The sequence below is a fragment of the Barbatula barbatula genome (assembly GCF_947034865.1).
Source record: "Barbatula barbatula genome assembly, chromosome: 25".
NCBI classification, from domain to species: Eukaryota; Metazoa; Chordata; class Actinopteri; order Cypriniformes; family Nemacheilidae; genus Barbatula; species Barbatula barbatula.
In genome coordinates this window covers 6,604,163-6,631,696 of record NC_136788.1, presented here as the reverse complement: position 1 = coordinate 6,631,696, position 27,534 = coordinate 6,604,163, and the positions used below count along the sequence as shown (strand labels likewise).

At 39.7% G+C, this 27,534-nt stretch overlaps 1 protein-coding gene across 3 annotated transcripts in view; it reads left to right on the top strand.

Moving 5' to 3' along the window:
- Positions 1-26,058, top strand: part of dusp8a (dual specificity phosphatase 8a) — a 34,923-nt gene extending 8,865 nt beyond the window's left edge. For 2 of the 3 annotated variants that reach the window (XM_079450835.1, XM_079450836.1), the window contains exons 3-7: positions 2,305-2,443; positions 21,635-21,801; positions 21,914-22,073; positions 22,297-22,420; positions 22,684-26,058. In XM_079450835.1, the coding sequence (XP_079306961.1) occupies positions 2,305-2,443; positions 21,635-21,801; positions 21,914-22,073; positions 22,297-22,420; positions 22,684-23,740 (1,647 nt within the window). In that variant the 3' untranslated portion in view covers positions 23,741-26,058. Of the gene's footprint in view, positions 1-2,304; positions 2,444-17,732; positions 18,152-21,634; positions 21,802-21,913; positions 22,074-22,296; positions 22,421-22,683 lie in introns of those variants that run through there. The other variant, XM_079450837.1, reaches the window with a different exon arrangement.
- The last annotated feature ends 1,476 nt before the right edge of the window (positions 26,059-27,534 follow it).

Genomic DNA, 27,534 nt, shown 5'->3' with positions numbered 1-27,534 from the left:
AGCACGTACTGATGGCATTCTCTTGGTGTCTCTTGCTATATTCAGAACAGCATAGTATCATACTCTGAGGATTACTGTTTCCCACAATGCAGTGCACTTGACTTCATTTTTTAAGGTAACAGAATGATGAGTTTGTTGGGATGATGTCATTCTGCTCCTAATAATATATATGATTTCAAATTTGACCAATCAAATGGGGTTGACATCATTAACCCATGGTTCTCTGAAGTCATAAGCATAATTGTAGCAACATGAGTGTTTGTCCTGTATGTTACCCATGTTCCAGCAGGCTATGCATCTGAAAGACTATAATCCTCAAGTGATGATGTCACTGTCTGGATTTAGCTTTCATCCAATTAAGGTGGAACACCTTGTTCTGAAGGTGTGGGGCCTATGAAGACGAGTAAAGAGATGAGGAGGAAGGCTAAGCCTTGTTTCACACTATCCCCTGTCAATCAAATTTCCTCGGTTTTATACCTTATCCAATAGCTAAACTTCACTTGCATAATCCCTCAAGGTAAATGATAGGTAGGAAGTGAAAATTGGGTTTTTAGGCCATTGAAACATTCACAGTGTGTCGAGGCAGGCAGGGAATCCACGGTAATCTTCCACCAGAGTTCAACCTTAAGTGACATCACCTTTTAGGCAACCTGCCAATCTGAAAGCGATGTGTGTAGTGTACACACAAACGCAGCCTCTCGTTTTCTCACATGCACACCTTCTCACTTTATTTACACTCCGATACAACCTGTTTTAGGCTCTTTTAATTCTTGTTCTATAGACTGTTCTGTAGACTTTTGAGATCTTTTTCACATATTCTGTGTATTTTGTTGTCTTAAAAAGGTCATTAACTGAAACAAAGAAACTGTGACTATTGAGTCTATGTAAAGACTAATATTTTAAGGACATTGATTTGTAGCAGGTTTTTTTTATTATGAATATAAAAGTATTTTATGTCTATAGCTGACAGCATGATAATGTAATTTTTTTTATTGAAAAAGTAGATTTTGGAAATGACTCAAGGGGGATCTGACAGTTATTTTAAGTCATATATATATATATATTTTTAATTTTGGGCGGGGGGCTCAGAACAAAAAACAGAATATAATTCCTAGCTGATATACATCCCATTATCCCATGGCAACTATCGCATCTATTTCCATAACACTACTCTATTCCTATTTATCTCTCGCATTGTGCATCATTTTATTTTCTGCTTTCAATTTTCCTTTTTTTCTCCCCCCTTTCTGCTTCTCCATCTCTCTCTTCGGTCACAGCGCTCATTTCACATCCCCTTCTCTTTCTCTGTTTTCACCAGTAGTGCTCCAGCGTTGTAGTGAGTCATTCTGCAGGGGCTCTGGCTGATGGTCATGTGATTAAAAACTGCCTGACAACATTGAGACTCACGTGCAGCCAAACACAGCTTCTCACTTCTGCAGCATCTCAGACACGCACACACACAAAACAGGCACATCGCGTATAATGCATGCAGTCTGATTTGATTGTCACGCATTCTTGTGAATACATCTGACAGACGTCAGATATACGGTAGCAGTTTATTTCGAGGAGTGCTAAGGATGTTTTGAGCTGCATCTTTGCCCCTGACAGCTGCACACTCAACTGAATCATGACGTCATTAAATAGATCATGCACTTTATAAACATGGGATGCATTTGTAGCATTTATCAATTACTGTTAGCATCACTGCATTTAATGCATTGTATAATATGTAGTATTGTGAAAGAATTATTTGTTTATATATAAGAAAGGCTGATTTGGTCCTGGAAATTTTCAGAGTTGTTTGATAACCATGTTCATGGCTCAAGCAGGGAAATGTTAGCTCCCTCTTGTGTGAAGACCCGGTTCTGCGTTTTTTTTTACATCCTTGTAAAAATAAGAATTCAGACATCATTTATTCACCCTCATGTCATTCAAAACCTGTATATGACTCTTTCTTCTGTGGAACACAAAAAAATATATTTTGAATACATTTATTGGTGCTTTTGTGTCCATATAATGGAAGTTAATGGGGTCCAATATTGTTTGGTTATCAAAATATCTTCCTTTATGTTAAGCTTCAAATTACATTATTAATGTTACTGTATGTATGTTACATACATTATCTAGGAGCTATCTTTCCTAATCTACTAGGCATGTTATTAAAACAAAGGCCTGTGAGACTAGTGTAAATAGTCACATGACCTTTAAAATGCAGCTTGTTTTTCCAGCTGCAATGACATCATGTGACGGACGGTGATGCACGTGTTGACAGAGTATGTTCTTGTGTCCGTTTTTGCACTTCAGGTGGACATGGGCCGCAGACAGGAGCTGGTGGTTTACGACCAGAGCACGAAGGACGCCGGTCAGCTCTCCAAAGACAGTTTCGTCCACATTCTCCTGAGCAAGCTGGACGCCACCTTCCACCGGGTGTCTCTGCTCACAGGTACAGCACATCAATATTTCCTGTGTGTCATGAGCCGTAAAACTGATCAGAAATCATCCTGGGGCCCAGTAGAGGTCAAGGTTTATTCTGTTGGAGGAGGGTTGGAATGAGACCGTTCTTGTTTACACCACCAGATGGCGATTCTTACATCACAGATTCCCTTTAGTTTAAATTCCTCCTCGGCTGTGTTCTGTCTTTGTTGTTCCTTGCCCTTGCTTACAAATCCGAAGCCTTCATGAATAATATTACTGTATTTGGCTGAAATGTCATCTTAGTTTATGAGGGAAAGCATCGAGGATATAATGGTAACTGTTTACACAGTTAATATGCACTGGTCCGACAAGAATCTCCTGCTGTCAATCAAATGATGTCATAAAGGAGCTGCTGGTTGCGGAGGCATGTTCTTCTTTCTTTGGCGTGATCATTATGTGGAAAACACAGTTCAGAGTCTTGACATATTCGATACACAGCAATTTCACAATCTTCTTTGCTAATTATTACTTTAGTGTAATGACATCTGTCACAGCAAAGTTTAGTCTTTCAAAGTGATGAGTATGTTGAAACCCTCACAGTAGGCAGTTTTCTGTGCCGAGCTTATGTTACTTTTTTCCATCCGCTTCAAACTAAGCCGCTTGATCCAGATATGTCACCACTGAAAAGCACTTCAAATTGGTTTCGGTCAGGATTTGGAGAAATTTCACCAATCCTGCAAATCTCAAATTATTCCTGTGCTCAAGTGTCTCTCACCTTAACGCCTTAAGACCTCCTTTCACTCACAGTGTTTTTGGTAAGCCTCTGAACCCCAAATTAGAAATCTGTCACAACATAGAAATTTAACACTGTTATCTATCTCTGAGGTTTCTTTTGTGGGGGGATTCGAAGGCCAAGCCTTGCAAAGGGAACCCACTTGCTTAAAAGGAGCATCTAGAGATGGTGGCGCTCATCCAGCAACCTTAACAACCATCTACGATAGCACCACACGTTAACAACCACTCGGAACTCCTTATGTAGCAACTAACCATAACACCAAATGTATTCTTGACTTTAAAGGGAAAGTTCACCTTCAAAATAAAGATGTGTCATTATTTACAAGTCCCTCTTGTCATTTGGATGACTTTCTTGCGCAGTAAGTGAAAACCGTTGGTCCCCATATCAATGGGGACCAAAGGTTTTTGGTTACCAATATTTTTCTAAATATCTTCTTTAGTGTTTTTGCAGAAGAAAGAAATTCACACAGATTTAAAATGACCTCATGGTGAGTAATAGATGACAGAATGTTCATTTTGAAGGTGAACTACTCTTTTAAGCAGGAGTCCTGCCTTCAACGTGTCCTGATTCCAACCCTCTCGCATTCCTTCGGTTAGTCCGTACTATTATTCTTTAATAAAAGAGGGGGACAACCTAAATAATGTGAAAGAATTTTGGAAGACCTTAAAGTGATGAAAAGCAAATATTCCTGCAATATTATTATTGGGGACATAAAATATACTTTGGGAGTTACTTTGAAAATATTATTTGACTAAATTTGTCCAGGAAAAAGGCGTCGTGATTTGTGTTAAAACCAGATTAAGACAACAATTACAACAAATGGCTTTTGGCAGCATTGGAAGTCAGAATTAAAAGGAAGCTTTAGTGATGATGCAACATTACTGGATGCATTCAATCATTCGGAGGCATGGACGCTTTTTTAAAGATGTGTTAAGGATTATGTCACAATATCCCACGTCATGATCACATTGTTATTGTACCTTTTTCCACCTCTTTCTTATCGCTTGCTTCGCTGTGAACTCTGGTTGCTGTCCCTGGCTGTGAACTTGCATGAAATATATGTCTAGATTCTTTGTGTCTCCCACTTTGGCCAATCATTGTGTAATCTTATCCTCATCATGAGTCAACGTGCATCCTAATGATTTGTACATTTGTGTGCCTACAAACCAACTTCTGCACATCTACTCAGTTCTTTGCATAAAATGCATAATAGGATGTGTAATAAGACCAAAATGCATCGTATTGAGCTCAGTGAACGTTTTCATGTAAAAAGGGAGATAAATGTCTGTTCCAATCTTACATTTTATTTTTATTCAGCAGTGACATTTTTATTGTGCGTGCTGTGCAATTCAATATGAGACTTCACTGGTTTTCAGTGGTTTGTCAAATCTCTTGAATGTTATAAATGAGTCACTTATGAAAGTCAGTTAGGATACTGCTTTTTAAACCGCTGTGTAGACAGGAAACAGATAAATGGGTTCTGAATCAGATACTCTGTAAGTATGCTTTTCATTATTTATCATAGATGAAAACATGCAGGGCACAGTAATATAACATGCCCTCGATGCCCTCTTTTGCAACAGCGTTATGTTGTAGTGGCAGGACGGATATGATGTTATGAAAGTGATGATTGTAAGTGATAAACCAGAAGAACAGGAAGTTTATTACCACTTCCTGTCACTGTTGAGTTTCCTTTAGAATAAATTCTGCCTGGATTTTGATTGATTGGTGTTTATCAAAAACTAAGAATTTAACCCATGATTCATTTTATGAGCATTTTACATAATGCAGTGACATAAAACGACCCATTTGTCTGATCGGGTCTCAATCCCAGAGCCGTTGATGCATCACAGGAACTTCTTTTTTGAGAACCGTTGTGGGAATTGGGCTAGGCATGTTTGGCTCACTAAAAAAGATACATTGCTATCTGGGGTGTTACAAAAATAAAACATTTGGTCAATAACTGATCACGATTATCAATATTGTGTTAATTCTACATACCATAATATCATACATATTCTCTATAACTCTCTCTCGCCTGCAAACTCGTATTTAGATTGAAAAGACAAAACAAAATTAAAGACAAATTTGACTGATAGCGTTGTTTCTTTCTTTCTTTCTTTCTTTATAGTATCTTTATCACAAATTCTCTTTGGCCACAGTAACCGTGTAGTGAAAATCAGATATCAAGAGAGCTCTCGTAGGTACCAAAAACTAATCCAACACAAACACATTTCATTTTCATGTTAGTCTTAGTAATATCGACCCCATATTCTATTTTGCATACAAACAAAATTTGTTTTCAAACTTCCAATCTCCCATATTGTAGTGCTTGGATGCTCGACTATTTTCACTGTAATAAATCCTGCGATGACTCCAACGGCGGAAATGACCCTGATCATATACCCTACGTATATTAGAACTCATTGCAAGTGGGAGGAGTTTAATGACGCTACATTGATCAATGAACTAAATAAGTGACGTTTTAGTAAATCATTGAATTAAAGTATATAGTACACATTGCATAAGATATAGTCAATGAAGCTGAAATGCAAGGAATTATATACTCAGGAGGGATATTTTGTGATGTTACGGTTTGGCATGTCCCAGTACTTGCATACTTCTTTGCTATGCACTACAATGTATATACTTTTCCACAACAAAACAGTAAATACTTTCAGGGCAGAGTATAAGTGGGCGAATTGGGAGCGTGAGTGTCTTCTGTGTTGACTGACATCAAATTTCTCCCCACTGCCTGGCGAGTTGGCATGCTGTTTCCTGTTTATGTCTGGTGATTACAGAAACTTGGATTGAAATCGTATGCGTGCTGTTGTTGAATTTGATCTTCCATTTGGTTCACAGGCATCTCATCCACGCTGTCCTTCCTATTGGAATGGTGCACACACACACACACACACACACAAAACCGCCTGAAGCTTTCATACTCTACCCACAGTGATGTATCGTGGAATGTGTTAGTGTGTGTCCTACAGATGTTTTTAATCTCTGCCAAGCTGTTGCCATCTGCCTTGTTTTTTCGGCATAGCAGGACATGAAGTCTCCTGGGTCAGCTATATGTTAGTCTCAGCCTCAGATGACATGACCAGGGACCGATCACAGTTCATTCGATGACCATTTGATGCATGTTGCACAAAGCTCTTTTCTGATTGGACGGTTATTTGTGCCATTCTTGACATGTATTTGGAATTACAGTATCTCACAGAAGTGTGTACGCCCCTCACATTTTTATAAATATGTTATTAAATCTTTTCATGTGACAACACTGAAGAAAATAAACTTTGCTACAAAGTAAAGTAGTGAGTGTACAGCTTGTGTAACCATGTAAATTAGCTGTCCCCTTAAAATAACTCCACACACGTCATTCATGTCTGAAACAGCTGGCATAAAGTGAGTACAACCCTAAGCGAAAATGTCCAAATTGGGGCCAAAGTGTCAATATTTTGTGTGGCCACTATTATTTTACTGCACTGCCTTAACAATCTTGGGCACAGAGTTCACAGGTTGCCACTGGAGTCCTCTTCCACTCCTCCGTGATGACATCACGGAGCTGGTGGATGTTAGAGACCCCTTGCTCTTCTCCACCTTCCGTTTGAGGATGCCCCACGGATGCTTAAGGTCTGGAGACATGCTTGGCCAGTCCATCACCGTCACCCTCAGCTTCTTTAGGTGTGTTTGGGGTCGTTATCATGTTGGAATACTGCCCTGCGGCCCGGTCTCCGAAGGGGATCATCCTCTGCTTCAGTATGTCACAGTAAATGTTGGCATTCATGGTTCCCTCAATGAACTGTAGCTCCCCAGTGCCGGCAGCACTCATGCACCAGAACATCACACTCCCTAATGGCAGTGTGTTGAGTTATTTTAAGGGGACAGCAAATTTACAATGTTTTACAAGCTGTGCACTCACTACTTTACATTGAATAAATGACACTTTGCTACAGTGTTGTCACAGGAAAAGATATAATAAAATATTTACTCAAATGTGAGGGGTGTACTCACTTCTATGATATACTGTATTTCCAAAAACACAAAGAACTGTGGTTGGATGCTTTACATCGAAAAGACTTGAATAAGCATTCATGCACATCACTCCAACATACGCTTGCACACCCATTTCTGACCCATCTGGTTTCTGTTTCCAGATGCACGAAATTATCTGCTGCAAAATGCAGTCCGCATTACACCCGAACAGAATGATCAAATTTTCCTGCTCACTGTCTATATTTAACACAACAAAGACCGAAAATAGCGAATTGTACTCGATTATAAGATGAAAGTTTTAGCTTGGCAAGGAGCAGAGCGAGGGCTTTGTATTTAGCTGAATTCAGCTTTGTCTCGCTCCCTGGCTCCTATTATGCAACTGGGCGTTTCTAGCTGAAGTGTTTGTGTGTGTTGGCCAAAATGAGGTAATGAACAGGTGGTGACGTATTCGATCTAAAACAATATCAATATATCCTTTCACTGTAAGCCTGCCCCACCATGACGTTTTCTCTCAGACTCTAGACACGCCACGGTCAGCCAAAGCTCCGCCGGTTGAGGTGAAGGACAGGAGAGCATTCATGATTGAAACCAGCGCAGGAAAAGTCTGACGGCGTTCGTCTGAAAAAATGTTTCCTATTATATATATGCTTGACTTTAACTCATGTAAGCCCTGACTAAAATGTCAAAGTCCTTTTGAAAAGTTGTCAAAAGCATTTTAGGCAGAAATATAGGTTTTCCACTGTTTGACAGCCACAGAGAGAGGAAGATTGGAAACTGTTTGGGGAAAAGTGATGAGGAATGGAAATGGGGTGCTGCGTTGCCGAACTGGAAACTGTGTTGCTTGTTTAAGCATCAAAGCTCAAGTTCACATTGACATCAGTTAGCTTTTGGTCGCTGTACTGTTGGCACTGTTTGGCGACCTCACAGCATTATCCAACTACATCAATGCGTCACAGCTCAATTGTATAATGTTAAATCTTTGCTTAGCTTTGTCGCATTGCCTCAAATTGCTAAATCTCTTGGTCAACAAAAGACTGCATGTGCTACACCATGGCTTTGATGCAAGTCAAAAATTATACAACAGAGAGACCAAAGCGTGTAAGTTGATTGAGTTAGTTGATAAAGATACCATAAACTGATCTCAAATCAGTTTAGAAAGTTAACATCTGGAAGGTAATCCTGCAGACTTCTTGTGTCTGTGTAGGATCGATGTTTTTATTGGCAAGAAGAGGCCACTGTTGCCATTAGGATGAAGTAAGCTCTCAAGGGACCATCTCGCCGCTCTGTTATTTTCAACACACACACAACTTGTACGTCTTTCTGATTAGAGCATGCCTCTATTTTTAGTTCAGGCTCCTGTGGTCATCACATCTGGCGCCAGTCGCCTACTTCAACAGGCACACTCAGAGGCACGAACACACTACGCCGATTCGCAAGGGTCGAAAAGTTGACCTTTCAGTCTCCACCCTAAACCCTCGACGTACACACACACACAACTTTGCGGTATGGAGAAACGTCTGGGATTTGTCCTACATAAGGCCCGCTGCGATTTCGGCTATAGTTTCTCTGTTCTCGCAGACCTCAAATTATATGTGTTATGTCAATTCGGAGAAACAAGCTGAAGAAATGTCAGTAGAGAGGCCGGTGCCAAATATTTTCAGCATGACATATACTACTTTACTTCACTCTCTTCTCTGCTACCGTTTCCGTCCCACACATCCGCATTTCTTGCATCTACATATTTGCCCTCTACTTTGTTGTTTATGTTCTCCTCTCCATTTGCTCCACTTTTCCTTTTCTCCATCCCTCTTTGTCCACGTCTGCTGTCCAGTTTGCAGAACCACTTTAATATAATTTCAGTTCTCCCTGAAGTCCACTTATACTGTAATTCAAGTTCTCCTCCAACAACACAGTCATATTTCAATTTCTACCATGTCTACCCTCAGTCTGAAGCTTTGAGTTAGAATAAAACATGTTAGCAATTGTACTTTTAAGAAATCAATATGGAAATGACCTCTTTTGTGGTTGGCTTACCACTAAGGGATTTGCCCTGTGTACCCAGTGCTGTTCTGGTATCTTTGCACATCTTGTGAAAGTGCACATCTTGCACATCTCCGCCCTTGGATGATAATACACCTGAAATGTTTTGCTTGTGGATAAAACTAAAATAAAAAATAAAAAAATTCTGAACTGCGAATTTGGACACTCAAGGTTTCTGAAGGACATCGACAAAATAGTTAATGTGATGGATTGTTCTGTATCTGAAGTTTGCAGTACAGTATCAGTTCTTGTCCAAGTTGAAACTGAAATGGATGAATAATAATCCTAAACATGTTTTATTTTTACAGCAGAATCTAAAACAAACCAGCTTCATTATATTTATTATTGAACTTCACCTTAGAGTCTTTGCTTATCGTTTCTTTTGTCGCAAGGGTTTTGGTTGCTCTTCAAGAATGTTGTGAATTCCAGGAAGAGTTTGCAGAACAGGACATATACGGTCTCACACAAACGAATGACGCAACTCGACACTCATTTCCTGATAGAGGCCGGAGATCCTTCCATTCCAACCTCAACTAAATTTGGATTTCCAGCAGGGCCCGAGGCCCCGTGTGAAAAATGTTGGCTTTGTCATAATTTTGCTTTCTTATTGGTAGCATTAGGTACCGTCTCTTATTTATCTCCTTCTGGCTTTCTTCATCTCCCCCTTTCCTTCCCACCCTTTGCGAGCGACATCCTCCAAGTTGCGTAACCTTCTCCGGGGACTTCTATACTGGTTTACATGTGTCCAGATGACATCATGGTTGTCCGGGGTGGGGGTTCAGATTGCTTTCTTTCTATGATGTTGGGGGGAAGGGTGGGGAACAAAAATTTCCGTTTATATTATTAGATAAACCATATTTTCTACCTGAGAACACCGAACAGCATGAAAATAACTGATGCTTTGTTATACAACAAAAATGTGGTTCTGATATCAGTTCCCATATGGCGCTTCTCCACTACATAACACTGAACGGTACTGTGCAGTACAGCTCACATTTGAGGGGTTTTCCACTGGTAACCGATAACTTATTTAAGTACCACCTCGGTTGAGGTTCCAAGCGTACCGTACCAAAATGTGACATGTTTACACACAGATCACTGGTTGGGCACACTGTAAAAAGTTCAATGTTTTTCAGGTTTAAAAAAAATATAACATTAGATAATAAATGCACAAGTATACCAATATAAAATTTGTTCATAACTGTGACAATATATCAATAGAACAATTAGTTAATAATTTTCAACAATTGTAAAAGTGCAACAACATAAACATGACAGCTTGTTATACAAATATTAAGTTTAATGAACTCCCTTAAAAACTAGACCAATTATTACCATGAAATTGTCTTGCCAACAGATGAGTCATGAAAGAACAAAATAAACAGAAGCACATGTAGTTTCAAGTCAGTGACACAGACAATAATGTTTCAAGATAATTGAGGAGTATTTGAAATCTCTGCAAAGTCTGCAATTCTGCCAAACAGTGAAAGAGCCTTTGGACTGAGCGACTTTTGATTTCTTGACGTGTTCTTTACGATTTTTGATCCCTTGTCTGGGTTTATCTGGAAAAGGCATCTGTTATATGAAAAAATAAAGGACTGAACCATAATTCTCTTAAAGGAATATTTCACCTTCAAATTAAAAATGATGTGTTTACTCACCTTGTTGTAATTTAAACCTGTGTGAATTTTTGTTCTTCTGCAAAGCACAAAAGAAGGTATTTCGAAAAATGTTGGTTACCAAAAACCGTCGGTCCCCACTGACTTCTATTGTACAGACACAAAACCAATGCAAGTCAATGGGGCCAACGGTTTTCTGTTTCCGACATTATCCTTTTTTTGTTCTGCGGAAGAAAGTTATTTCAATACATTTAAATGTTTTTATTTTATATCTTGATATCTAAAAAAAACATACAATGATACAATGAGTCTCAGTTGATGTATGTGATTTTGAAAAAGGGGATTTACCGCGGTTGTTAAGTAATCTGCATTGGATCGCAGTGATATAAGAAGTCCAAGTTGCTTGCATAATCTGTTTTGTTCAAATTCATCATACATTTGTAAATACCAGACCAGATTGTTCTTAGGCTTTGGCCGCATTAAAGATCTTGCAAAACATCAAATCTGTAAAACAAAGTCAAATCTGTTGTAACTGACCTCCAAAAAAACATTGAAACCAGATAAATGGAGTCCTTCAGCTGTTGTAACATGGTAAATATATGGCAGACCTTGATTAATGACCTTGACCTCTGACCTGTAAGTTTCAGCTCAGTACTGAGTGACAGCATCCTGTTGAACACTTAGGGACCTCGAACATTTCCTGAAGCCTTGTTTATCATTTATTACAGATTCTGCTTAACAGGGTGTATTCTATTCGAATTCTATGTGATTTAAAGGGATGGCTCACCCAAAACCCCAAATTCTGTCATATCAAGTTTTTTCACCCTCAAGTTGTTTTCTTTGTGAGTTTCATTGTACTGCTGAACACATAGAAAGATATGCACTACTGACTTCCATAGCAGGGAAAACATGTACAAAATGTTAGAGACCGCAGCTTTAAAGCCAGCATGAAGCTTGAAATAAGTCTATAAACGTGCTGTAAAAATTGAGTTTTTGGGCGCGTCTCTGAGTAAAGCACGTCAACGGGTGTGTGCAACAAGGGATGATTTATCAATTTTAAAAATGGAGCTTCACATTAAAGTAGAGACATATATTTCTTTCATACCGTGTATCAGCTCTGGTTTTGACCTATAAGAGATGTGAATGTACAAAACACTCCTAGCTTTCCCTCATTCAGTTTCTGTGGCCGTAAAACAATACAGCAGCACGTGCGTAGCATGTAGCATGTGTGCACATTTGTCCTGTAGTGTTGTGTTTCCGTCTCTTTCCATGACTTCACTCATGGTTTTGTATACATGAGACATCTAGAGGCTTAATCACGCGAAGAGATTCTAGCTCATTCGTAAGATCGTGAGAGTGAAAGAGAGGCCCCATTTCGATCCATTTATATGATGTTCATGTCAAATATGGCAAATTTTTGTGCTGTGGTTTTAACGTTATTTTATCACAGATGGGGGGGGGACACACTTAAATGTATATGCGCGTGTGAGCGTTGAGCGATAGCTCTCAGCTCTCAACTTGAGGCTACATCACACCTCAGGCATGACAGCTGGGGCCCTGTAAGCATTACATCATTGACTGATGTATGCGCGGATCGCATGTCACTGGTGCTTGGACAACAAGAGCTACCAGCGCTGACCCCCTCCTACTCAGCACACCCAAATTCTTCACGAACAATCTAAGGACTCAAAAGCATGAAATAGACAAAAACAGTTGTTTGTAGAATGTGCATTGAATGCATTACAGTTAAAATATTAGCGTGTAGTGCTAGCAATAGATTATAGATGAAAGTGTCTGGCAAATGCATAAATGTAACTCGTAGAGGGTGGTGATAGAAATAACCAATCAATTGATTCGTTTTTAGAGAATCTATATAATAACCAAATTTAAATCTTGAAATAGTCAGTCCCGGGTTTTTGTGTTCTGTCCCCGACTGGACTTGTGCCTGGAAATGTCCCCGTATTACAGCAGCTCCAAAGCAACCAGAAAATACACTGAAAAAGCCCAATCAACGTTTCCTGAAGAGTACCAGAGCAACCTTGTAGGGGTTATTTACCCCAGCAGGCGGGGCTTTAAGGTACACTAATAACTTGGTCGCGCATCGCTTAGCGATGAAGTACGAAGAGACATAAGCGTCATCAAGTTCTTATCAAATATCAAAAGACTACAGTTAAAATTAGTACCTTGGAGTATTAGTACTACTCCAAGGTACTAACACTAAGCCAGTTGGTCAGTTAGATCTGCAAACAATACTATACCATTGTAATTCATTGCAACAGTACCAATACTCATGTAAGGTCCGGTTGAATGCGCAGTTTCTGCGTTTCTCTCATATTTATCTTGAGTACCTATAGAGTGGTATCGCATATTTCGTATCTTCGAAGAGTATTTAGTTTGAACACATTTATAAAGGACAGATACAGCTGTACGATTATTTCAGAAAACACAACATCACAATACATCATATACATCAGCACACAATACATCATCGCATTGTCCCTGCATAACTGTTCGTGTTGTTTACATTATGCATGTACATGGCGATTGCCAACAAAACACAGATATATGACTTAGTTTCACTTACCACGTGCGGTTCATGTCCGACATCTTTTAGCGCTGGGACCCCTCATATCTATCAGTTTCAAAAAATCTCCAAATCCAGCGTTATATACACCGTTTATATCCATCACTTAAATGCTGTGAACAAACAAACACACCTCAACTTCTCTCACTATCGCAAGAGTAACAAGCTGCAGCTACAGGCCCACAGCGCAGCCAATCTTGATGGTAGGTGGGTCTTCCTATCGCTTCTCGGTTGACACGTTCTTTCATTAAAAGAATCCGGTCACCCTACTTTACCCTGTTATCATGACAATGATTTCCGGTGATGATACTATCACAATATTTATTTGCATGTTTTTAAAAAGAAATAAACAATGCCATCAATACAGTAACATGTTTCTTTGGTGTATGGAGGCAGAGCGAGCGTTGCAACTAGAGCTGCAACTAACGATTATTTTAATAATCGGTTAATCTGTCGATTATTTGTTCGATTAATCGATGAATCGAATACAAATTTTTAAAAGCATTCATTTTCAACCCTTTATTGAAAAATAGAACTGACATTGCAAAACATATTTCAAAAGCTTTATTATTACTTATTATATTATTATTACAGCTGGCTGTGGTTTACATGATGCATTTCCCATCAAGAAGCCTCTCATGGTTTGCTGTTTTTTTCTGGAATTTTTTCGGGTCTCTCTGATGGTCTTTCCTCTACCTCCGCTCTGCTTTTTTAATTTATTTTTTCTCCGCTATGCTGCGCGGCGCGATCAACTTTTTTTAGTCCTGTGACACACTAGATGCGTGGCGTGAGTGTCTCAGAAGCCTGGCGTGACCGTTTTTAAATCGGCTCCCATGTTAACAGGTTAGAGCTTGCACACTGCCTGCGTGAGACGAGCCGCACGGAAAACGCGTGCATGCTAGGAATTGAATCGACGCCTATTTTTCACGAGACACGCAAGCGTGTTGGAAGCGTTTCCAGGCAAAATAGAATAGGAAAAGATGTTTATATGTAATTTTGTACACGAATACATATTAATGAATGCCATTTTGATGTTTGAAAGCTAATCATCATTTATTTGAACGTATTTTCAGATTGAATTTCATTAAATCAACATCTACACGTTACGGGGTTTACTGTAGAAAACATCAGGACTTAAATCATGTTTATAATGCATTTTTGGAGAAACAACAAGTGAATATTGAAATAAATTATACATTAATATTCCTATTAAGTATGAGATATTATTACTAAAATGTTGCAAATGAATACTCCAATTAACTACTTTTTTCCATAAAATCTTCCTCCAAGAAAATGCTTAGGCTATATCCAATGAAAAGATACATTGCATTGAATGGGAATATTAATTTATGTCCATCTTAAACTATTGCATAAAGTAAACTCGTGCATCAATTGATTACGTTACATCTTTAATAACATATCTGAGAATCATCTTAATACGAATTGTGGTTCGTATTAAACCCCAAAATGTATTGGTCACTGAATTATTTTTGTTTTTTATGCTCTTAACAATGTGATTAAAAATGGAAAAAAATATGACACACTACAATAACAACGTAGTCTAGTGTGTCATCTGAGTGACGGTCCAACATCAGGTAATAAAGCTACAAAACATTTGGAAATGTTATTTAAATAAACAGACAGCCTACTTACTCATTTTTCGGATTTTGGAAGGTGTAGGTTATGTGAAAAAAGTTTAAACTTGTCGTGAATACAAGACCCTTGTCTGTCGGCGGCCTCCCTCTATGTCACCTTTAGCAGCAGCAGCGCGCCAGCGCCGCGTCAGGCACGGTGCTGGTGTGCAAAGATACAGAAAACACGACGCAGCCGCCACAGAGCTGACACGCAACAGAAACGCCACGCTCACGCCACTCAAACATGTGGCGCGCGTTATAGTCGCACGATACAACGAATCGATAATGAAATTCGTTGCCAACATTTTTAATAATCGATTTTTATCGATTTTTTTCGATTCGTTGTTGCAGCCCTAGTTGCAACCATTGTGATTAAGGCTAATTCTTGGTTGCTAAATTGCTTATGATATTACGATATGTGTAGAATTAACACAAAATCAGTAATCGTGTTTTTTCATATTGGTTACTGACAATATCTGTATATTGTGTCACGCTACCCAAGTTATGCATTCGTCAAATGTCAATGAATATATTTGCGCACTAGAACAGAATTCGATTTATTAACATATGTCGCACACACTTGCATGTTGGAGTCACAGCTGAATTGCATGAATGACGTGTTACCTCTGCTCACCTGTCAGACGATCCTGCGGTGTAGTGTGTCATAGTCTGACAATGCTTCCTACTGCGCTTTTACAAGCACCAGCCAACCTACATAACGACTATAAAGATGTTTACTGCTAACACACACTTGCTTGTAATTGCACACTTTTAGGGCTCAATCTAAATGCTTGTTTCTATTGTTAGTTCTACTTTCACTGGTCCCGCTACAAAAAGGATTATTTGAAAGTGTTCTATATAAAAGCTACGACGTAACTCAATGACATACTTTCAACACACTCTTGAGAACAAAACATTTTGAAAAACACATTGTAACTTAAGATGTAGTGGCGGTTTCTAAAACTCTCATGCATGTTGCTGAGAAATAAACAAACGCACACTAACACATGTTAAAAACACAATCGTTGTACACAATAAAAAACGTAACATACTGCATAAACGTAAGAAAAAAACACACTTAAAACGTATGTCCTCTACATGCATGTACTCGACCCTCTTCTGCAAAAATACTGTATACTAAAAGCATTAACTGTATCAAGTAACACTCTACAAATAGCTTCCATTGTTTACCTTAGTCATATTAGATAATATAACAATGAACGACACTTCTGCAGTGATTATTCTTAGTTGTAGCAACGGCAGTCACTAAAAAAGATCAGGTGATTGGTGTTTTGGATGTTAATGTATATGTATCAACGGTGGTGTTTTCAATGAGGATGTGTTATGTGCTTGTGTCTTACTAACCTTGCATACATGCATATTTGTCATGATTCTGCCACATCATGTCAGTTTTCTCTTGGTCCAGTGGCAGGATCATGACAGAACCTCAAGTTTAATGTGGAGAGATGCAATTATTGTTGATGTTGCTTGCCATACGCTCTCTCTGTCTCGTCTCCTCATTATTGATTCATGCCCTACACCTGTTCCACTCTTGATTTGGTCCCTTATTTAATGCCTTTGTGTCTTGTGTTGGTTCATTGTGGTTTTTGTGGTGAGGTTCTGTGTCCAGTCCAGTCCAGTCCAGTCTAGTCTAGTCTAGTCTGTAGTTCTTGTAATGAGTTTTTTTTTGTCCTGTTTAAGTGTAGTTAGTCTTAGTCCTGTCTTCTCATGTTATTGTATCCATCCCTGTTTGGTTTTTGTTTGTCATTCATATATTAAAGTCTGTTAACCCTTTACCCGCTGTCTGCACTTGGGTCCTCTTTCCGTGTCTCAATACCCCGATCATGACACCTATTGTTTTGCGACGTACAGCAGTGCGAACACACTAAAACAAATGGTGCTATACAGCTATAGTAGTTATTTGCTTGTAATCATAGGGGAATCACTTTTAGTGCTATCTAGAACCATAACTTGGTGCTTCAGTGGTGTTTTGGGATGACTAAGGTGCTATATAGATATTCAGCTGTTCTATATAGCACCTCATTAAGAACCAAGATTTGAGCCCTACGAGCCAAGAACCACTATAAGTGCTATAGGCACCATTTTTTAGAGTGCATTGCATTTGCTTCTTGCAGTATTGTCACTGATAGCAACATTAGATACTTTATGATGTGATTTAATGGACAGACATTTTAAAGTTTTATATTAATGTGGTTTATATGTAACGTTAAGTGAAAATCAGTGCATTTGTAGAATTCACAACAACATTATAAAACTTAAGTCATAGAGAAAAGAACAAATTGCCGCCATATACATGACGTGTGTACTTGCAGTCTGGTACTCCTGTCTAAAACAGATCCGTTTTTTTTTTCATTTTTAGAAAAAAATTCAAGTGGGCCCCTAAGGTGGTTGCATATTTGCTCGGTGAGTAAGGAATGTGGTTGCATGCCTTACTCATGAGCCAGAATATAGCTCAGACACAGAATGAGAGAGACCAGGGGAAGCAGAGAAGAGAGAGAGAGAGAGAGAGAGAGAGAGAGAGAGAGAGAGAGAGAGAGAGAGAGAGAGAGAGAGAGAGAGAGAGAAAGTAAGACAGAGGAGAGAGACAGGGCAGTCTGTGCTCAGTGCTCACGGCAAATGAGCTCATTCACTCTAAGGTCACAGCGAGAGAAAGAGAGAGAGAGAGAGAGAGAAGGCGGGGAAAGACTTGAACGGAGGCTGTACAACAATAGCGATCTCCACTTTCAGTTGTTGCCACACAGAATGAGATCGAGAGCGGATGCGTGGTGCTCCTCAGGACAGACCACACACTTCTTTCTGCTTTGCGTCTTTTTTTAGTTTGGAGACAAGCAGTTGGAGCTTTTTTAGGATCTTACCTTTTTGTGTAGCCAGCGTTTTATGGACATATAGTTTTGGGATTGCTATTTGGAGTGCAATCTAGTGCGGATGCCCCTAGACGTGGTCATAACCCCTCTGGAGAACTGCTTCTGGCCGGGGATCCAGCGAACAGACATGAGGCTCAAAATCAGAGTTCGCAAGATGAGGAACGAACGCAAGCTTAGAGGTGTGTAGCATTTGTTGTCACCTGGACCGATAGGTGCTTTCCCAACTGTACCTGTCAAACACGTGGCGGTCCAAGAGCCTTTGATATATATATAAATTATTTTTCATTCCTCAAGAAACTTGACATATTAAACGTTAATCAAGTGTTGAATTAATGTTATTGTAACTTAGTAGGATGTAAATTCCTTGGATGTGCATGCAGCAGGCACAGTTTATTTGATGTAAATCAAACATTATACGTTAAGTAATATGGTTCTCACAGCCTGTGTAATTTTGTGCACATACCAGCATGTATATAAGTCTCATAGCAATTACGTTATACTGATGTCACCAAGTAGAAGTTAAACAGTTGGACTTTGTCAAGCCATTTACTTTTACTGCCATTACATCGGCAAATGCTTTGAGGCAGAAATGCAATAATTGTAACGGCGCCAACAGTTAATGATTCAATGATACAGGGGTCCTGGGGTTTAACACTTCTAATCTGTCAAGCATGACACAAAGCGCCCGGAGTGATGAGGTAGCCACCAACCCCCTGCTGTTTTTTGTGTTCCTCATTGTGCAGCGTGCATGTGTGCAATGATGTCATCGGGCCCTTATTGAGATGCTAATAAGTATATGTGTGTGTGTGTGTGTGTGTGGGACAGATGGGGGCTGTTCCTCAATGCCGTCATGTCTTTTGCATCTGGAGACTGAGAGCTTGTGTGTGTGTGTGTGTGTGTGTGTTAATGTGCATTGGTTTCATTCAGAGGCCTATCAATGCTGCTGGATGTAGAGCTGTGAATGGAGGCCTGTGTGAGAGGCTATAGAGCTCAGCTGAAAGGATGCAAAACTTAAGGGGCTCCAAAAGATGGAGGTCAGGTGCCGAAGGACAATGAACTGATATCAAAGGCTGGAGTTAATGAATTTTCTGCCTCTGCATTATGAATCACAGGTTGGGGAACACAGTATCATTGCTGCTGTAGTATTTTGATAGCTATCGCGCAACTCTGATGTGTGATGAGGAGTACATTTTGACATCGCCACTGCAGTTGCAGAGAAATACTGTTTTGGTTTCTTCATGAGGGAAAGTTTATTGTGCTTGTCTAAAGGACCGAGGTCTGAAGCACATCAGAGAAAGAAGCTGGATGGCAAATCAAACTTATGTAAGTTTCAGAGAGGGTGGGAGCGAGAGGAAACGTATGGCACATTGCCTTTTGGTCAAGCAAGCACTTCTCTTGCTGAAAACATTTGTATGCATTCGCATGCCCAGCAGTTTTGAGAAACGTCAGCACTGCCCCGTTACGCAACTAGACAGTTAATAAAACAAGTGTTTCCTAGGCCAAATAAGCGTACAGTGAGTGTTAACGCGTGTCTCTGCATTCATCAAAAACACTGCAGATCAACAAATTGTATCTCTTTGAGGGGTTTTCGGCTTTGCATTGGAATCAGTTCTTGTAGGAATCAGTTAACTCAACTGTAGCAAGATAAGTTACACGGAAACTAAAGGTTTCCTTGTAATCCTAACTGTCACCACCACCGCCCAGTTCGAAATGATAGCTGATGACCTCACTCAAGTATTTCCTCTCTTGACTTTTCAACGGTGTGGCGCTCTACTTGTTCCTGTTTGTCTTCAGTGGTCCAGAAACACTTTTTTTAGGAACCTATATAATGCACCTCTATAGACCTTTGAAACAAAAGACCATTGTAGCGTTTCCCAAAAGCATCGTAAGCCTACGTTGATCGTAGCTTCATTGGTGACTATAGTTCTAAAATCAATTTAAGATTACGATGCTTTTGAAAAAAGCCCAGGACAATATTACAGGGCCTGGTTGCATAAAGCACCTTAAGTGTCATACTTAGGAAAAATCTTAAGGTGCTTTATGCAACCAGGCCCAGATCCTTGGAGAGATGAAAATGGTCATCAAAGATGACATGGAATTATTTTGTAATCGTCTTTCGAGATTTGGTCTCGGTTTTAAAGACCTTTCCCTTTGAGAAGGAATTGTAAGCTCATGGTTGTTTCCCTGTTTTGGTAAAATATGGGATAGGCAACTGGTTTTAACAGGACTCAACCAGCCAGTTACGAAGTGACTGTCCTAGGTGTTGCTGACAAATGCTGCCACAATGACCAACCCTTCATGCAGTTACATCACTGTGTCAGTTAGCATGGTAGGGGGATGGTAACATACATCCAGGATTTTCATGTTTGTAATGTGTTTGAATATATTGGTGTGTGTGTGTTAAGGTGGGGGCGGGGAGGGTGCATATGAATCAATATGGGGTTGTGGAGCATTCGGTAGGCAGTCATTCATCTAATGCTAGTTTCGAGAGCGTATGGAGGAGGCACCCGGGGATTGTTGGTTCTGCTTGAGTGACATGCAAATCCCCCCCATCTTCTGTGCTGAGAGATGATGTCATTGCACCAGCCGTTGTCATTAATAGCAGGAAACAGGCAGGTTGTCGCTCAAAGCTGTTAAAGGGCCAGGCTCCCCAAAAAACAATAGTGGCTTAGATAGCAGATTATGTGTTGATAAGAGGGACAGGTGTTCTTCTGTGTCTGTTAGTGCTAGGCAGGTGGCCTTACTGTTCACAGTCAATTGAAGTATTTGTCACCCTTCTATTGACTCTGGATGATGTCATGCACCAACACTCAATGTGGCTTTTGCTTCTCTTTGTTATAAAATTTCTTATCATCTCAGTCTTTATTTGCCATGACTCATTTTATTGACTTGTTTGGTTTAACACCCAGATCTGATTAACAAAGTCTCTGTTGGACTATTGCACTTTTTCCTGGCTCGGACAAAATGATGTCATGGATCCATGGTTGACTGCTGTGTGTGCACAATACCAGGGTTACAGTGTCCTAGATTCCCATAGACCTCATCTGAGATTAAACACTAAACCTCAAACTTTCCTTGAAGCATTGCACAGTTCAAGACTTTATTTTCTCCATTTCCACTGTAACTCCATTCTACAAAAGTGCTGCTTATAGATACTTTTGTGCATGTGTGCACATCTATGTATGCATTTATGGATTTATACCTTGTATTTGTGTGTTTGCATTTCGTTGTCCAGACACCCAACACTCTCGGGCTATGAATCAGGGGCTTGGTCTGCACCTGTGACCACCCTCATTCTTTAAGCCTGACGCAACTGTTATGTTGAGGATATTAGGTCATTCAGGAAAAGGAGCTCCAGCATACAAATACCAAAACTGGAGCCACCCGCCTCCTAAAGAGACAGGGTTCTTTTTAAGGCTGGCTGGCCATTGCTCACTGTCCGCTCCGTTTGTTCATGCACTGACCTAGATTGACACGTCTCATTCATCGTATTAATTGTGATTTGGTTAGTTATTGACAAATGATGCGTGACATCGCAATGTCCGTTTTTAGTACAAATACTGCATATGTTTTTGACTAGATATATGTCTCTTGTAATTTTTTGATTATAGGACCCAAATGTTCCTAACGTGTTAAGTTTTTCTCTTTGTGCGTTTCTTCAGGTGGTTTTGCAGCATTCTCATCCTGTTTCCCAGGCCTGTGTGAAGGAAAGCCAGTGGCTACTCTGCCCATGAGCTTGTCTCAGCCATGTCTACCCGTGGCAAATGTGGGTCCCACACAAATTTTGCCCCATCTCTACCTGGGCTCACAAAAAGATGTGCTCAACAAGGTGAGACTGCCTGTGGTTAGACCTTGATATTTTTTTAAAGATCATCCAAAACAGGAGCACTATATTGACAAGTCATACTTATCATTCATACATTGGTTCTTTGCATTCATAGGATCTAATGGCTCAGAATGGCATCACGTATGTGTTGAATGCAAGTAACACCTGCCCGAAGCCTGAGTTCATCTCTGAGAGCCATTTCATGCGCATTCCCGTCAATGACAACTACTGTGAAAAACTCCTGCCGTGGTTAGACAAAACCAACGAATTTATTGGTAAGAAACTTTTTCTTAATGCATTTGTCTTCAGGTCTGGAAATCCTGATTAAACGTGACTCGAAAAACAGGAATCTAACCCTGTGATGATATCAGAACAAATTTGATCCTCAAAGTATAGTTGCAGAAATTATTTGCTTTTTTTCTGGCTTGTGACTGAGGAAGTGTTTTTATTGTCTTGCTTGCATTTTGTTCGCTCACACATTTCCGATCTCGCTTTCAGACAAAGCCAAGGTTTCCAACTGCCGAGTCATTGTCCATTGTTTAGCTGGCATCTCCAGGTCCGCCACCATTGCCATTGCTTATATCATGAAGACAATGGGCTTGTCATCAGATGACGCGTACAGGTAAACTCACTCAGACACCCTTCAGCTTAAATTGCACGCTCTCAAAAAGCCATTTTCTGCTAGCTGTAATGTTAGATCTGTTTCCTGCAACATGTAAAACGGATCACATAGAAACTTGTAAACAATACCCGTTGTGTTCTAAACAAAGTTTTTTCATGGTCTCCACAAGCTCACATGATGCATCTTTTGTTAAAGACGTCTTCCTTTCCATGTATGTCTATTTGTCCTTAGGCTAACCATTCTTACCGTTCTTGTATTTCTAGATTTGTGAAGGACCGCAGACCTTCAATATCACCCAATTTTAACTTCTTAGGACAGCTTCTGGAATTTGAGAAAGGCTTGAGGTTGCTGAAGGCTCTCTCCGCAGGGCAAGAGAAGTCGGATCAGTTGAAGGAACTATCGGAGCATAGAGGGGAATCTTCCAGTGATCCCGAGAAGAGCCGCATGGAGGCTGAGAAAGACGGTAAGGAATTGGATGGCAAGATACCCTCTCCGACATCCCTCCAGCAGGGTTTTAATGGCTTAAACTTGTCGGCAGAGCGTATCCTGGACACCAACCGCCTAAAGCGGTCTTTCTCGCTCGATATCAAATCGGTCTATGAGCCTAACCACTGTCCTCGCCTTGCACCTGCGCATACCGAGGATGTACCTAAACTCTGCAAGCTGGATAGCCCAGAAGCTGATGAAGCCAATGGTGTCTACCAGTACTCACCTGTTTCTATCAGCCCTGGTTTAGCTGAATCTCCAGGCCACTTTCCTGAGAGCAGCTCCCGACTCCGTTCGCGGAGAAAAAGCAAGCACAATGGTTGTAGCGCCGGAAGTTCACCCGTGCACATGCAAGGCCTAAATTTTGGACATTCACTCCCTGCACACAAGAGTCTTGATGACAATCTAAAGCCCTCCCTGCTGCTCAGCCTTCCCACCGTGGGCACCGGACCTATGTGGACCAAGCATAGAGACACCGTACAGGCCACCACTCCTGTAACACCAACCGGTGAAGCCCCTTGGTTCTACAGCTCAGAATCAATGAACAGTACTGGAGGAGTGGCGGTACACTTTCCGGCACTTGGGTGTAGCAGTCTCCCAGGACCGTGTGAGGCCGTTCGTCTGCGTGAGAAGGCAGGGGACCCGCGGGACTCCAGGAGCAGTTGGCACGAGGAGACTCCCACTTCCATCGCTGCTGACAAACAGTTTAAGCGTCGCAGCTGTCAGATGGAGTTTGAAGAGGGCAGATCGGAGACACGCTCAAGGGAAGAGCTGGGTAAGATCAGCAAGCAATCCAGCTTTTCCGGAAGCATGGAGATCATCGAAGTATCCTGACATCACCTGCACAGCCCATGGGGACTTTCACACACAGGCAGACAGGCAACATCTATAAGCAAGGATGACTGAGAGTGGGAAAGTTGAATGAGCGTGGACATGCTGTTGTTTAACACATTCAGAATAGTTCATAGGCTTATAAATAATGACTGGATCTCAGAAATTTTAAACAAACCTTTTTGGTCTTTACAAGCCGGTGGAACCGGACGACTTTGCTTGTCTTTCTACTGTTTTTAAGCCATAGCCATCCCTAGATGACAAAGAGTTGATACTTGAGTTGTCAAATTCAACTCCTTGCTCTCGAAACCACCCCCCCAAATATTTTAAAAAGCTTTATCAGACTTTTGGTGTATTGAGAATCAAGCATGGCCGTTATGCTCACACTTGATTCTTTTATTATGCTGCCCTGGACTCAGTGAAGTTACACCACCACAGCACAAGGAGTCAGCACAGACTAAGCCGTAGTGGTACATGCTTTAACTGGCTGAATGAAGGCCTCTTTGTGCAGTGCTTTTGTCCACCCTGCTCCTGTATCTCAGCATTCATGGAATTCTGGAGGAGGAACCAGGCATGTCATGAAGGAAAAGCATTGTGGGTGTTTTCCCATCATGCTCTCTGTCCCTCTTTTGTTACCCAGATTTCAAGGTCTTGTCCTACCCCTCCTGTGCCCAAGTGGTGATGCTCGAACTGTTGTGCCGCCCATGTTCCTCTCACTGAGCATTGTATGAGGCTGCTGTTTTCATTACAAATAGTATATAAACTATACACCGTGGTTTCAATGGACCTGTTTTTGTCATTTTTTTAGTTACAGTTTTAATTTATTCTACTGGTTCATTCTGGTAATGAGAAATAATATAAAGATTGTGGAATTTTTATTTTTCCTCTTCTGTTTCAGTGTTGATCTCTCATTTACAGTGATATTTACGAAAACACTCACCAGACCGATACGCAATAACAAGCAATATGTGTTTTTACTTCTTTTGTTCTCGTTTTTGTTCATAAGGGTGGTTAATACCAGAAGTGATCTGATGTTTAAATGCACTTTCTGTTGCTTTGAGAGGGAAGTTTTCAACATTCTCATTTAAAGGGTACCACAATGCTTTACAAAAAAAAAATGTGTGTAACCATTGTCCTGCAGTGTGTGTCACAAACTAAAGCATTTGGTATGGCTTTCGTTCGTCTGCTGGCTTGAATAATTAAAATACTTTAATCCAGCATGAATAATCTAAAAAATAAATGTATGATACCCCAGCATTGTAAAATGAGCAGCCACTTGACTCATTTTGAAATTCAAGAATACAAATTTTGTATTAACAAGCACAGAAGAAAAAATGAAGGGAATAAATGTCAGGGACTCTGAGGGGTTTCTCTGGGTCCCCCTTGTTTGTTCTGCATATTTATGACTTTATTTATTGTTTGTTTGGGTCTGATTGTGGATGGATGATGTGAATGACTGACCCTTGCAGATGCTCATGTAGACAAGCATCATGGAGAGGAGAATTTGCCCCTACACTTTTCATCCGCAACTGTGCACACATGAAAAAATACACGTATATGAACTCGGCCAGACAGAATAGTGTCTGTTCTTGAACTAGTTTGTTCATAAACTTTATATATAAGGTCAGTAACTGATGACAACAGAATCTGCACAAATGTGACAATACATTCTGCTTGCTTTTATATTCTGTCTGAGCTCTAAGGTTCCTCCTCATTTTCTCCTTTTTCTACATTCTCTTTAGCGCTCTTATCTCTTTCTGTTCTTCACTCCATTCTCCCACAATCCTCTCTGTTTCTTTCACATTCTCTTGAGTGCTCCAAAGTTGATATGTAACACAGAAAGGGTATGCGTGTGTGTGAATGTGAATGGGATTGACCTCTCGCTGGGAGAAAGTTCAGCTATTTATTTATGTCTGTATGTTTCAGTTATAGCTTTTCTGTATGGCAAACCTTTGATCTTGTATTTGTGCTGCTGTAAGTTCCCTTTTTTCCTTGTGTGAGACATTGTCTTTCCTTTTCCTTTCCTGTACTATATTTTTAAAGTCATTGCTATCATTATTTAAAACTTGTAATAAAAAGATGCAGGCTGTCCTTTTTTGCTGAAATTGTGAAATAGTTGGCAACTTTATTATTATTATTATGTTGTGTGAATAGCATCGTATCAACAACACTATAATTGATATAGGGATTTCTTTAAAAGAGAAAATCTTGATACCTTAGGCTGCTTGACGCAAAATACCTCAGGTTCTTTTGAAAGGCTTGTTCCTCCCCATGTACCCATTCTGTGATGATGAAACGAAATACAGACATTACAAAATATGAAAACGCTTCCAGCGATTTCTTTTCGTTTGATTTGTGTCCTACTTGGCCCAATTGTGCAAGATCAAACACTCAAAACTGTTTTTGTGGATTAACATAACATTATAATTGTTTAGGCATGATGAACAATATATATTTAACACCAGGGTAGATGAGTTTTGTCCATTTTAAGAATGTGAAAAACAAGCTTATTCTGTATTAGGCCTTTCACTGATTAGGGAACAGGTACAATATAAACTCAAAAAGAGCCTTTTTACCCTCATAACGATTTTTCTATGGTTACAAAATGCTGAATGCATTAGATAAAAGCACCTGCTTTCTACTGGGATCAAAGATAGTATGGGAAAACAATGGTAAATGCAAACGTAAAAAACACAACTGACTTTATAATAATCCAAATTTATAGCAACAATAGACGTTTTGACATTTAAAGGGCCTATTCAACAAAATTATGCAATTGTAAAAATGTCGCAGACTACATTAAAAACAACATGGTTTGTTTAGTGCAATGCATTATTGATATCAAGACTACCAAAACCATGAAATATTCACGAGATGTTCAGAAACCCAAATGATCAGTTTACCTGGCCCAATTCAAAAACATAATTTTCAAAATGTTTCTGTTATTTTTTTTTATAATTTATTTTCATTTGAAATACGTAAAAAAAATAACATTACAGAAAAAGACCACAAATGTACATGAAAAACTGGGAAAACAGGTATTTTACTGTTTATTTCTGATCGCGCCCCAGCTGCCAAAACATTTCAGTTGTTTCAGATTCTTTTACGGTTTAGTTTTGAAAAACGGTCATAGATGGTAAAATTACAGAAAGAGACAGCAAATTTACACAAAACTGAATTCATAATTTATTAAATATATCCTGTAATTTTACAGCGGACATTTTTTTATTTTACGATATATTTCTGTCGCTCCAGCTGAAAGAAAATGTAGTTAACTTTTTACGGGATCTTGTTAAAGTGAGTTAACTGTTAGTTAGTAATATTATTAAAGCTGCAATATTATTTGCCTTTTATCGTCATCTGTGTATGAAACAGAGCTGTAGGTTACTTTAGGTACTTATTTTTATAAAGTAAAACAACATCAAAATTGAAGTAAACAATGTCAAACAGACATTTCACGCTTGTACCTGGCAGTGCAACTTATAAATAATTACTATAAGTTTAACGTTATCGATCGGGGTATACTCAAAAAACATATTGCTGAATTGTTCTAACCAAGCGTTTGTTCAAAAAAGGGACAAATCCAACCTCTGCGTACTGTATTTGACCCAACGATGGGTTAAAACAACCCAGCATATGTTATTTTACAACCCGTGTGTTGGGTTTGTCACTTTCCGGAGAGTTTCCTTACGCACTTATGTTTCTTGTTTTTAACCATTTTATTAAGGTCTCCCACTCTAATATGAAATCTGTGTCTTTAAGCAAAGCCCAATGAGAACAACTAAGTTGTGTATTGT